General features: G+C 39.1%; 1 protein-coding gene across 1 annotated transcript in view; it reads right to left on the bottom strand.

Moving 5' to 3' along the window:
* The window catches only part of LOC139722961 (uncharacterized), a 28162-nt gene extending 15567 nt beyond the window's left edge, over positions 1–12595 (bottom strand). The window contains exon 1 of the mRNA XM_071634274.1: positions 12278–12595. Within this exon, the coding sequence (XP_071490375.1) occupies positions 12278–12425 (148 nt within the window). The 5' untranslated portion in view covers positions 12426–12595. The remainder of the gene's footprint in view (positions 1–12277) is intronic.
* Positions 12596–14356: the final 1761 nt, after the last annotated feature.

Here is a 14356-nt window from a genome sequence, read left to right as displayed (position 1 = left end):
CTCCCAATTGTCTGAGAACACTATTGTTGCTATAAAGACATGTTCACATCTGGTTCCAACCCAAGCTATAACAAAGACTGTGACATCATCACATTGGTATTCTATACCAACTTAACATGGTGACAAAGAGTCAAGACTTTCAACAAAACTGTGATCAAAGTATTATGTCTTTAGTCAAAACATACTCCTTAGAAAACAAGCACATTCCATTGCACTGCTCATATAAAGGTGTACGTGTAGGATCGTGAGGTGATTGATATCCTACAATCACACAATACAATATTGGAAACATGGCTACAATATCATTGTCTACACACTTTACTAACTTTTATTTCACTCAAAATTTCTTATTACACAAAGATCTATGTATTATGATGTCAACACTCCATATTCTCAGCACAGTTGTACTATGCACTGTAAGTACAGTACGTATTACATAGCAGACGGCACTAGATGAGCTTCCACTGCCAGGAAGTACACTGTATCTCATGACGTGTGCTTTGTTGCCATAAAATTGTATACGGAACTCTGTAATGCATTAAAGGACAAGTTCACCTTCATAGACATGTGGGTTGAGTGAATGCAGCAATATTAGTAGAGCACATCATTGAGAGTTTGAGGAAAATCGGACAATCCGTTCAAAAGTTATGAATTTTTTGAGTGTCTGCTCACTCAAGGCTGGATGAGAAGACTACTATAGCTTGTGATGTCACATGAGTACAACGATATAAAGAAAGAATAAAGAAAATTCAACATATTCTCACTTTTCTCGCATAACAAAAGAACACTTGACTTCTCTCTTTCAGAAGGCAGGGGGAATAATATTACCCTTAACATATGTCAGTAACAAGTCAAAGAAATGTGCACTAATTCAAAAAGTAAAGTTTTGTGAAATTCTCTTTTTATTTTCTTTATACGGTTGTACGCATATGACATCATACACTATGGTAGTCTTCTCGTCCAGCAGTGACTACGCAGATACTTTAAAAATTCATAACTTTTGAACGGATTGTCCGATTTTCCCCAAACTTTCACTGATGTGTTAGCTAATATTGCTGCATTCACTCAATCCACATGTATATGAAGGTGGACTTGCCCTTTAAAAGAAGCCCAAACCCAGAGAGAAATGTGGATTGAGTGAAGGCAGAAACATTAGTAGACCACATCAGTGAAAGTTTGAGCAAATCGATGCAAAAGTTATGAATTTTTAAAGTTTTGGAACCGCTGGATGAGGAGACTAACTCGAGGTAATGATTATGTCATAATTCAATAAATATTCAATATAAATAAAATTTAATATAAAAGAAAATTCCACAAAAATTTACTTTTCTAGCATAATGAAAGAGCACTTGACTAAACCGCTTTCAGAAAGCAGGGGGAATAGTTGCTATTACATATAACATGTCAGTATCAAGTTGATGGAATATTGTAATTTTCACAAAAAATAGATTTTTTGGAATTCCCTTTACACTTTAAATCTTTATATTGTTGTCCATACACATGATGCCATAAACCTCTAGTAGTCTCCTCATTCAGCAGTTTCCAATACCAAAACTTTAAAAATTCGTAACTTTAAACATCAATAGTAGGCCTACAATTTTCCTCAAACATTCACTGATATGGCATACAACACACACATACTGAAGCTTTTCGACATTGCATATCGAAAAGCTTCAGTATGTGTGTGTTGTATGCCATTTTCAAGTTTTGTAACTAGTACCAAACACTTATTCCTTCACTGATATGTTCTACTAATGTTGCTGCTTTCACTCAATCCACATAAATTTTTCTCTGGCTTTGGGTTTTATGCTAACATCCTGATGTATTCTTCTTGACATAAAATACAACATGGCGTTCTTCTCTCCTTCTACCCCCCCCCCCCCCCCCCCCCCACACACACACACCTTGGTAATTCTCAGAAATACTCCAGTTGTTGTTAATTCATGGAGTGTGTCATAGCTCCATGGTTTATTTGGAAAGTGGATAATCCCCACTGGGCATACTCTCCACTGTACATTGCATGTATCCCTCTGTTTTAGACTATTGGCTACTAAAATGTGTGTAGTGTGACCATTAGGTCCACTGTGCTGACAAACCCAAGGCCAAGTGAGGATACTCTTGGTCATTCACCCAATCTCACAACCGTGGTGCTGGAACTTTTAACTTCAAAATGATATCCCCCTGATCTATTTCCGTTTCACTGTAGGCCTATACGCCAATATTTCGCAAGCTTTTATTTTTCGCAAATTCCGCGAGTCGGGTGCTATTTGTAAAATTAAAAAGACACACAAAAATTTTGACTCTGATAATGATGTGAATGTGACGTAGCGTGTATATTTCTCCGTTCAGTACAGGACTCCACGATCGCAAATTTCACCACTTGCGAAATCATCAGGAATTTCCTATTCAGAAAATTTAGACTTGCGAATATGGCGTATGCAGTATATTCATGAAATATATATGAAATATATATATATATATATTCGAAATATATATGGCGTATGCTGTATATTCATGAGTAAAAACTGCTATGAGACCAGCTGCACAGCTAATTATGCACAATGGCAGAGTCCAAGAGAGCCATAAGCACGCACTAGAAAAACTTTTATCATGTCTCTCTTTCAAATCATGTTTCCAAGTCAGGTTTATAAACCATGTTCCCAATACAAAGCAAATCTTGTAGATCAGCTTGGGCATGTTCACACCACATAGGGAGGGACAGGGCAATTGACATTGCAGTCTGAGTGTGCTACCTGTCACATCATAGTCCTGAGTAGCTATTAGGAAGATCTGAAGCGCGGACGTTTGAGATGACAATTGCATTGGATGTTCTCCTCTTACCCCGCGTCATGTTGAAAAGTAGCTTTAGATTACGCTAGGACGCAACCTACAAAAAATAAAATGGCGCCCCTATATGATAGGTACATCAAATAGCTCTCTGCATTTCAAATTCAGCAGACATAAAAATAGCCCAAAACGTGTAATGAAAACTCAGACTATGCAAGCTGTAAATAGATCGAATTGAAGTCACAATATTCCGCATGCTCAGAAAAGGTTTTTTTTTCTCTGAACGTCATGTTGTAAAAATCTAAAGATCTCTAACATCAAAGAATGAGTGACTCAGCCAGGTGTGGGGAACCACTTCCCAGTGACAGAGTCATGACTCTGTCAAATGGCTACCACTGTGGATACAGACAGCTCAAAAGAGGCCCAAGAAAGAACTTGGGATAACATCAAGGATGATACAGTCAGATATTTATATAATATTGACTGGCCTCAAGGGGGATACCAGAAAATATTCTTTCAGTGCGGGCAACATTTATCTGGTATCTCCCTCAAGGCCAGTCAATTATCGTATTACCTATCCCCTACAGTGTAGTAGGAAAATATGTGAATACGGCTATACACTATGATATAGATCAAGCCACATTTGACTACCTGTAGATCATCACCAACATGTCGAATAATTGAAAAATTGTTCATCAATGTATACATACATTTGTATCATTCAACTCCAACTTCAAAGATACAAATGTAGTTGCAACATGCGAACTTCAAACATCTGAACGCTTTTACACTTTATTTTTGCTTCTGTTTCAATTTGGAGAGTTGTAATAATGGTCACTGTGCAGTTATTGAGCACAAATGGACTAGTCATTGTTTGACGCGTAGTGCTGCTGGAGGTGGTCGACCTTGTATGATTTATCAGCGTTTTTCTGCGGTGCGTGTAACCGACACACAGCGACGTCCTTGAATGTTTTCTCTTCTTGGTCGATCGGAATGTTAGACATGTAAAGTGAATGGCGAAACCGGAAGAAGCAAAATACCAACGGATATTGACTGCTGACCTCCACGACCCTGCAAAATACCAACTGCAATTGCCTCGCAAAACTACCTCGTATACGTAATAATTCTCTTCTATGGAAACTTTAAGCTCAAAACAATTGTGAGAATATGGAAGAAAGTTAATCCTGCAGTTGGAGGGGATACTGCAATATTACTTTGGTCGATAAAAAGACCGCTTGGGGGTTGACTGATGACCAATTCATTGGGTGATTTCAAGTTTGGTGCTAGTGCTAGTGCTAGTGCTAGTGCTAGTGCTAGTGCTAGCTCCAAAATAATAGCGTTAAATTGAGCTCCAACACCGACGGTCAGATAAACAAGGCGATACCAATCAAAATTATCGATCACCAGCACTAGGTGCTGGAATCACAGCACCGCGAGCTCCGCGGAAATTGCGCGACGAAAAGAGTGATGGTGCGTGATTACAGTCAAATATTAAAAGATGTAGCCAAAACTGCTTTAATAGTTTAAGACACGTAGTGCAGAAGACGGATTAAAATGCCACAAATTTCATCCATTCCCCAAAGTACAACTTTCTTAATTTTGCTCCCAGGCTCAGATTTATATAGCCATGTCTGGAGTGTTCGTGTTCTTTACGTGGGCGACCACTGCATTAGCATAGACTTTGCACGTTAAATGTGCATCTACTTAAGTATTGTGGAAACGAATACAGGTCTTGCACGGCAACGCAAACACCAGCACCGAACTTGAAATGAAGAAAATGCTAATCCCTAGGGGCCAGTGTTAGTCAATGGGGAAAAAGCACGTAAATCGCTAACACAGACGGCGGAGCTCGGTTCAGCAGACTACATTCAACACCGAGCTCAGCACCAGCAACCGGAAATACGTCATAATTTTGAGGTCAACTCCCAACACTGACGTGATTTCAAGTTCGGTTTTATCAGCGGTGCTAGTAGTAGTGCTGAGATAGCACTTAGCACTAGCACTACATTGTAGCACTAGCACCGAACTTGAAATCACCCATTCCCTGCCCATAGGGTTACAAACCATGAATAGCACCGGTCAGCACAGAAGTGTATGGGGTACACGCAGACGACGTGTGTACAGCTTACAATTCTGTATTCAAATCTATGAATACAATATATTAAATATCACTTCAGATTTATTCAACTTGGTAGTCTCATTAAGACCTGCATGTGCACGTCCTGCTCTTTCCTCTTCCATGTATAGGTTACAGAAATTATGCCCATTTCAACCATTTTGCATCTAGTCTCCTTGGGAGTGACTCTCAGTATGAACAGACCCAAAGGGGCATCAGTTTCACGAGCGCTCCTGTGCTAGAGTAATAGTGTATTATGAACAGGGTATTACAATGTAGGCCCTACATGTAGGCCTACAATGTACAATATTAAATGGGTTAGTCAAGTACCTGTTAGTGATTGGCTACACACAGTCACGTGATGGAGCTGTACATTCGTCATGTTCGCCCAAGGGCGAACGTTCTTGTAATGTTCTCCCATGGGAAAACATTTTCACGTAACAAACGACAGAAGGCTTAGGACCATGCGTGCACAGTATATTTGGCTCTGCGCGAGCGAGCGATCGAGTGCGTTGTGCTAAAGGTTGATGTTGACTTATATTTGATGTATTTGACTAACCCATATAATATAACAGATGCTGACTTTTATTGTTGGGAACATGTACAAACATTCCACCCTTAGGGTTTGAAATGCTATTTCGGGAGGCTACAATGTCCCTCAACTTCTTCTCAGGACTTATAACCTCCCTCAATAGCATTTCAAATCCTTCGGGTGGAACATTCCGTATGTTCCCTCCCCCGCCAGTCATCATCGATATAATGTACATCCAGTCATGAGACAACGCACAGGCAGAGCCATGTATTAAAACAGTAATGTTCTTTGGACTGGTTTCCTGTGCACATTATAAACTGGAATGAACCATCCGCATTGTATTAGTACTGGTTGGCGCGACTGTCTTGGGGGATTCCCCACACCATGTCGTTCTATTCCCTGCTTTTGAAACAGGCTGCTATGAATACTCAGATAACACTGTTTACATTTTGGTACATACAGTTTACATTGTAACAAAGTTAACCTCAAATAAACCATTACCATATTGCAATCATGGTTTTTCTCTATGGCAAAGATTACCAATGTTGACACAGGCTGCAACATTTTTTAGTAATACATGTATACCACAGAAGCATTCTCTTTTTGGAGTGATCACAGGTAGCACACACTACAAAGAAAAAACAGCAACAATATGTGCCAATAGCTTCATGTACATTCAAAGCCTCTCATCCAACAAAAGTTAACATTTTATAATCAGTTACAACATTTGAATACTTCAATCTTTCTAGTTTTGATTAAATATGAGATAATTCTAATCAAATCAAATAGTCTAATGGTGATCATGTAACAGAGTTTTTGTTTAAATGTCCCATTATTCACTGGACTATCCATTTTCTTTTTCAAGTTTCTTACTAAGTCCAGAAAGTGTTAGGTGATATACACCAATGTAATGTTAACTAACAAGGCAAGCGCCATAATGTGTCTCGCCCATTTGCCTACAAGAAATTGTACGCGAATGGGATATAACAGATAAAAAAAGAGATATAGCATAACAGATAAAAAGAGATTGATAATGAGAGTTGACCTATTATAGACCTCAAAAGCTAACTTTCAGCCTGTCTAGCCTTAAGACATATCTAATTACTTTTTTATGTTATGCTTTACCTTTTCTGTAAAAGTGGATATTTTCGCATGAGTAATTTTTCACGCTCTGCCGAGTGAGATGAGTTTTGCGGGTTTTCAATTTGGCAAAACCAAGGAATGAACTACTGGAACAATAGCGAGCAAAAATATGTGACCCGCTACAACAAAAGGATCCTAAAGTCGCTGACGGGCGAGCCGAGCATGGCCCAGAAAAATGCTATTTTCAGGCCTTTCCTTTGATCATTCAGCTTCGAAATTTCAGCAGATGAAAGAAGATACATTAGACTACAAAATTATGTTAAAAACAGAAATCCGAACGTTTTGACAGATTTTGGTGATCTGATTCAAACTCAGTTTTCTCGGCTCGCACGTCAGCGACTTTAGGATCCTTTTGTTGTAGCGGGTCACATATTCATGTCACTGTGCTTTTATTTTTGCGCTGGTTTCTGATTGCGCAAAATGCGCAAAAATTTCAACATCTCACACCAAAATTCCCAATTTGATAAGCAATAGACTCACACAAAGGCCAGCTAATAATTGAACAAATACCACAATGACATGGAATGTTTGGTATTGACACGCCTTTTTTTAAAATAAAATCTATACAAGAAAAAAATCCAAACTGATAGACGGGTCTACCCCTAAATAGTTAAAACCAAAGGAGAACTCGTAACGATTTTTTTTTTTCTTTTACATTTAATCAACAAAAAATTGGTTCTGGGAACAGATTTTCAAAATTTTGAGAAAAATTGAATAGAATGTTTGCAAAATTTCTAAGAAATCACAATGAACAAGGATGATGACATATTACCAGGGCTCGACACTAACGGTGGCCCGGGGCCACCAAAAAAGGTCGGATGTTTGCCTTTGGGCCACCAAAAATAAAAGTTAGTGTGGAGCCCTGCATATACATGTATATGTTTGTGGCAGCTTCACCGAAAGAATGCATGAGGGGGGCTCAAGGAAGAAGAACAAAAGAACGAGACATGAAAACTCGTCACATTGAGGACGAGTTAGGTGATACGCTTGTGGTCATCAGATGACGGTCATCTGTGATCGACAAGAAAAGAATGTGATATAGGCACCTTGAAGTTATATTGAGCGTGCATGCGAAACCGTTTCTGTAACCACTCGGCCACGGGTCATCCACGGAAATGGTAAGACAAAAAAAAAACAATGTATAGATGTAACAGGGGGAAAGTCAATGCCCACTTAACTAACGTGGCCGTGTGAACATCTATTGGATTGCTAGACGGAATAGCGGCCTTATAACGACTGAGGTCGCTATGCCATTTCTGGCAACTTGGGAAAAATACGTCCCGCAGACATCAAACCTATAATCGGCTGGTTTTGATACCTTGCCTTTAATCACAATTTTCAGTGTAATGACGTCATCAAATTACAAAACAATGACATCGTCTTGAAAGACAATTGTTCAAAGTACAACACCTCAGTCGTCGTCATTACATACTATGATCGGTTTGACAAAGTCAACCTGGAAAATTTTGCTGCAGTCGAAGCAATGTGGTCTCCAACACACAAAAAAGAGGGGTATGGCGTGTGTGTGTGTCTGTGTGTGTGTATAGGTGCGTTTATATACGAACGTGATTTCTACATGGACGAATATGTAATACAAAATTGAAGAAAAAAAAGTAAAATAGCTAAATATTTTGTTTCGTGATCTTGTGGGGTTCGAACCCGCAACCTTACGTCTCTGAGACGTCGCCTTTAGCCACTCGGCCATACGTCTCGACGAGAAAATATGGGGAACGTAAACTTATGTATGTGAAAGATACATGAGGAATCGTTTTGTCCACATTCCATTTTCATTTTCAGTTTTAAACTGCAAAATTGCCAATCTGATGAGGAGATTTCAAAGAATAAAATGCATGATTACTGCAGCTTATTGTCTCAGCTACAACATACTAAAGTTTCAGAGGAAATGAAGCAAAATCAGCTGAGATAGAGGTGCTTAAACGTTGTCAAGTCAATGCATGGTTTTAAAAAAAATCACCTCCCATAGACATAACACGTAAACTTGTCCGATTTTGTGTCTTTACTTTTATCACAATTTAAAGTATGATGACGTCATCAAAGTAGAAAACATCGATATGGATTTGAAAGACAGTTGCTTAATGTATAATATATTAATCGTACGTTGTCAGTTTGCTATTGACATGACGATCAATCACATGAAAATGAGGCAGCTATTAGTACCTGTATGAAATTATTATAGGCATGGTTATCAAATTCCCTTAAAATTTCCTTATTATTGCTTTATTTTTACACACAGTTAAGCTATCTCTTTAAACTCGTCACAGTTTAATGAGAATCATAAACATCATACATTAGTACCATATTCAGTTCCATAGCTGATCGCGTTTGCTAATTAATTAAGATTTATTGTCTAGAATGTGCCATATGGCCAACCTGTATACACACGTGGACACACAAACACAATGCTAAATGTATGTATCAAACCTCTGTAACACAACTTTGAACTAACTGTAGAAAGTATCGCTGCACTTATCATACATACTTTTTATCATTATCTGAAACTCCACAAAAACCACTAATTGACAAATAATCATCAATACAGAAGACTGACTTAAAGGAACAATTCAAATACCTTTTTTTACAATGTATAGCTTCTTACATGTATAAAAATCAGCACAAAGTAACCACGACTACATTGTGTTACTGAATTGATATGAACAAATTTCATTTTGTCACAATATACCATGATCAGCTTGAAAAGCCCAGCCTGCAATATTTTGCAGCAGTCGAAGCAATGCAGTCTCCAACGATAAACAAAGGGATACTGTGTGAGTGTGTGCGTATAGGTGTGTTTACATGCGAACGTGACTTCTACATGGACGAAGGTGTAGTACTCCATTGAAGAAAAAAAGTTTAAAAAAATTATTATTTTCTTTCGTGCTCTTGTGAGGTTCGAACCCGTACGTGTGCAACCTCACGTTTCTGTGACGACACCTCTAACCACTCGACCATACGTCTCGACGAGAAAATTAGAGGAACGTAAACTTATGTACGTGAAAGATGAATCAGGAATCGTTTCGTCCGCATTCCATTCTCATTTTCAGTTTTAAATTGCAAAATTGTCAACCTGATGAGGAGATTTCAAAGAATAAAATGCACGATTACTGCAGCTTATTGTCACAGCTACAACATACTTAATTTTCAGAGGAAATGAAGCAAAATCATCTGAGATAAAGGTGCTTAAACGTTGTCAAGTCAATGTATGGTTTTTAAAAAAATCACCTCCCATAGACATAACACGTAAACTTGTCCGATTTTGCGTCTTTACCTTTAATCACAATTTAAAGTATGATGACGTCATCAAATTTCAAAACCATGACATGGACTTGAAAGGCAAATGTTCAAAGTAAAACATATCTGAATTTGGGGTGATATTAAGCTTAAACAATAGAGATACGAGTAAATGAATGTCAGAAAGAGTACCTCAAAAAAATTAATTCCACTTTTTTGATTTCAGATGATGATATGATGACGTCATGAGTTTTCCTGGCAATATTGGTACTTGAAACGTTATTTCCAATTCATATGCTTTTGTAATATGCAATAGAAATATAGGGTCAATGGACGATTTAAAGAGCTATGGCGACATAAACAAAAACATGTTTTTTCACTATATTTGCAGAAAGACGCGCGCGCGGAATTTCAACTTTGACGCCAGTGCATTCCTTTGTTATAGGTCAAAATCGATCGGAAATCAATGGATATTGTTACTCAAAGTATCAAAAATCCAAATCAGTCAAAAAAATTGCATTTTCATGTTAGTTACGCCCTCTGCGCGCGAAATTGCGCGGACGGACGCGCACGCAAGAAAATGTTTGAAACGCTTAAAATTGTCTGAAACTTCGAGATTTCCCATTGGGAAGTCGTTTTGAGCCTTTTAAAATTTTGACGCGCGCAAACGCGCGCGTAATGATGACCTGGGTAACTAGCGTTAAAATGTAAGATAGAGCGTGACCTGAACTTTATGTCCACCGAAAATGATACAGAAATGATATCTAGTTATGAAGTTATGATCGATCATGTGACAAGGTCCGAAAATCACAAAATGGCGCCTAGATGACGTCATAGATATGTTACTGTCATGAAAACCTTATTGTGGCTAGATATTGTTATGAGACATGTTGACTGAAAATGTCATGTTATTCCGTAATGTCATTGTTGAGATATTGACGACACAAAATGTGGCAGAAAGAAAGAAGAATAAAACAAAAGAGAAATTTTGGCAATCACAATAGGTGATACGCTGATAGCGTATCACCTAATTACATTTGTACATAAAATCTACACAGGTGACCTTGCTAAGTAAGCAGTATTGTAATGGATTTACATTGCTACATTTCTGAAATATGTGAGCCTCCTGTAATCTGTAAAGCTGGGGTTTTCAGTACCGGTATATTGGTTTCTCTGCTCAAAGGACCACAATTAATTCGACAAATCTAAATGAGCTACGCATTTAGGGTACCGGTACTTCATGTGCTACATGATGGAAAATTACGAAATTCTGTCCTGGACTTCGCTTCCAATGTAAATGAACTCAGTGGTAATTTAGGTGTAAGCTGCACAAGACACAAGATCTCAAGACAGATTCATGTTTACTTGTGAATGCGGCCCCATCAATCGCAAAATGGGGCTGACCGATATCTGATAGACCCTAGAGCAGTGGGGCGGATTTCCGCAGCATAGCACCTTTCTGTCTCTCCTCTGATCTTTCTTTGAAACAACTGCGGAATACCCTGTCAGCGAGGCGTATACCTTTTACAGTAGGTCGACCAACGACTTACGTATGAACTGGAGTAGTAGCTAGTATTGCTATTGAGTGCTAGGCATTGAAGCTAAATTTATTTGAAACTGCGATGTGAAGGCCCTGGCTAACCATTAGTAAATGAAATGATGTACCAACATGCATACAACATCCAACCAAACTACCATCGATTTCTAGTTTCTAATGGCATCTTCCATCCTCCCTTCTTTCTTTCTTTTCTTGGCATTATCGTGATATAGTCACCCACCGCTGCTTGTCCGTACTAAATACAACCCTACCTTACCCTATAATCCCTACTGCCTAAGTAACCCACGGGTGCACGCGCACTGCGGTGGGATGTGGGGACTATATCATGATTATACCCTTTTCCTTTCTTTGATCTCTCTAGGCATCTCTTTTCTTTCTTTCATTCTCAAAAAGATTTTCTGATTCTAAGGTTATAGATATAGATCTAGACTTCTATGCCCCAAACAACAATGGCAATGCAGTACAGCCTACTTTTATTTTACGATTTTGCTGAAGTCTCTCTAATGTGTAATGTAATACTCTGTGCTCTGGTCAACATGGTCAACGAACCAACGACAACATCATCCCCTCACGACCCAAATAAGCCAGTGTGTGATTGGGGCTATTTCACCATTTTGTCTAAACTTCTCAGCTGAACAATGCTGAAGTCAAAGACAAGTCTGTCTGTAATTTACTGTGCTGTGGCTAACGTCAGTTAACGAACCAACGAATCTATGATGTGAAGTCTCTGGCCATAATTTTGGTACAATTGCCGGTCTTATGACAGTTACTGAGAGCGAAATACATCTATCTGGGAACTGTAAGTGTAGAAAACCAAAGGTTAGATTAAATTCACTGGCGGTATGTGGCACACTGCACAGACAGTATACACACCTGGCTCCCACGTACGTACCTCGTTGTGCAGTGCCAGTAGGCCTGCTAGTAGCAGCACGGACTAGATTTCCATCGGGCCCGGGTCCGTAAACTCGTCCGCCGAACACATGCCTTGTTGCCGCCGGGTGCGTGGGTAACAGGTTTTCGTTCGGGTAGCGTCTTTCCATTTTGAACCAAGATTATGAAGATATCAGCAGTCGAACGGGCACGGCGATCAACTTCTATGACACTTAAACTTCTTGATGCATTATCTCCAGTTTTTAAAGTTTCATAAGCTAGAGTACATGTTTACTCTGTCAATCCGTCATGCGGGAGAGTAGAAGAAGTACGGTATACGGAGCAGTCGCGCTATAATATTAGTATCATGTTGTAAGGATCGAATTGGACGGGAATCCCCATTCGCATATTTATGCGTGGCGAGCAAATCACCAATGAACAACACTATGTGCATGTATCCTCGTGCGCGCATGGGGTGCTCTATTATCTTTCGTAGAGAGCGTACAAGTTTCTAGAAGATTGAAAAATTTGAGAATTCTAATAGGACCAAGGAGGTTCGAGAGATGGCGTTACAAAATACAACTGACTATCAGCCCGATGTTTCGAAATAGCGCGCTATTTTCTGACTTGGGAAAATAAGAAATATCTCGAGCTTGGATTTTTATCGGGCTGATGTGAAAACGCCTAATCAGCTGTCTGTGAGTTTTCTATGGATGGACAAAAGAATTCCACAGGTGCATAATTTGTGCCTTTGATGTTCGATGCTCGAAGCCGCCATCTTTCTGAGCAATCTGGAGATTCATTTTTAACGCTAACATCAGAGACTCCAACTCTCCCGTTTTCGACGGGAGGTCTCCCGCCGAAAACCCATTTTTGCAAAATCTCCCGTTCTCCCGTTTGAGATTTAATTTCTCCCGCCCTGGCTCTATGTCTCCCGTTGGAAAGGATTTCTTACGTATTGCTATCGTATGTTGCAAAAATAAGCCTTTAGATAGCACCAGAGAGCATCTATAACCCAAGGAACTTCGCGCTTCGCACACATAAACTTGGAGTCTCCCGTTTGCTAGGGGTTTCAGGCGGGAGAATCTCCAGCAGCAGAAGGTGCTTGGGGTTGGAGTCTCTGTAACATTATCTGGTATTCTGCTGCGCTCGTTTATATATCTAATGCAATGACATTTCACCTATCTAATGATAAAGCATCAATTCTGTTCGAAAATATGTGCAAAAGTGTAAATTTGATAGCTATATATTGTGAAAGTGTTTGAAATTTTACCCTCATGGAAAGCCGTTTTTATCAATTTTCTCATTATTTCCGCAAAATGAAACTAATATTATGGTACCATCTTCAAGTAGGCCTATAGTTCTTTAGGCCCTATAAATTTATGTCAGATTAGCGTACAGACACGTACAATCGAGTAATTTTGATATCTATATCAGCAATATTTGAGCAATTTCTTTTCGCGCACCCCCGTGCCTTTACCATGATTGTCTACCGCCCATCGTTTGTAAGTAGGGATAGCGAAAAGTAAAATAATAAAGATATCTTGTCTTCCTTAGACAGTGGATGGTCATTATGCAATGAGACGTGAATTCATTTTCTTCCTGGGGGGGGGGATCCAGTTTGACACATACTTCATACATACAATTTATAGCGCTTTGTATCTAGTGGAAAAGACACTCTATAAATGTCTACTCTGTATTATCAAATATTTTTGAGTGGCGGCTTCGAGCATGGGATCAAAGCGAATAGGCTACATGACTCCTTTCTCGAACCTCCTTGATAGGACATTCGTATTTTGAATAACAAGTAACTTGCGGCGACAGAACGCGCGGTACCGCGGTACTCAAACATCCCCAGAAGTGAAAGAGTTTGTGAAAATTGCTCTCTCGGAAGGATTGGTGATGAATTTGCAACGTTCCATGCCCGCTAAACGCACTTAGAATGGATTCACTTTTTGATGACACTAAGTGATAGGCCTAACTAAAGAGGAGTTCTCTCGTATCATACCTCTTTGATATATATAGGAGACTGTGGTGAAGATGGCGAAATTCTGGAAAGAAATTGTTCAATATTTCGAAAAGTGATTATCAAATTTGTGTG

Source organism: Diadema antillarum, unplaced genomic scaffold (assembly GCF_040938485.1).
Source record: "Diadema antillarum isolate AM-2024a unplaced genomic scaffold, OU_Dant_1.0 scf00000001, whole genome shotgun sequence".
NCBI lineage: Eukaryota > Metazoa > Echinodermata > Echinoidea > Diadematoida > Diadematidae > Diadema > Diadema antillarum.
Note: the sequence above shows the minus strand (reverse complement) of the source record. Positions and strands in the feature narration are given on the sequence as shown.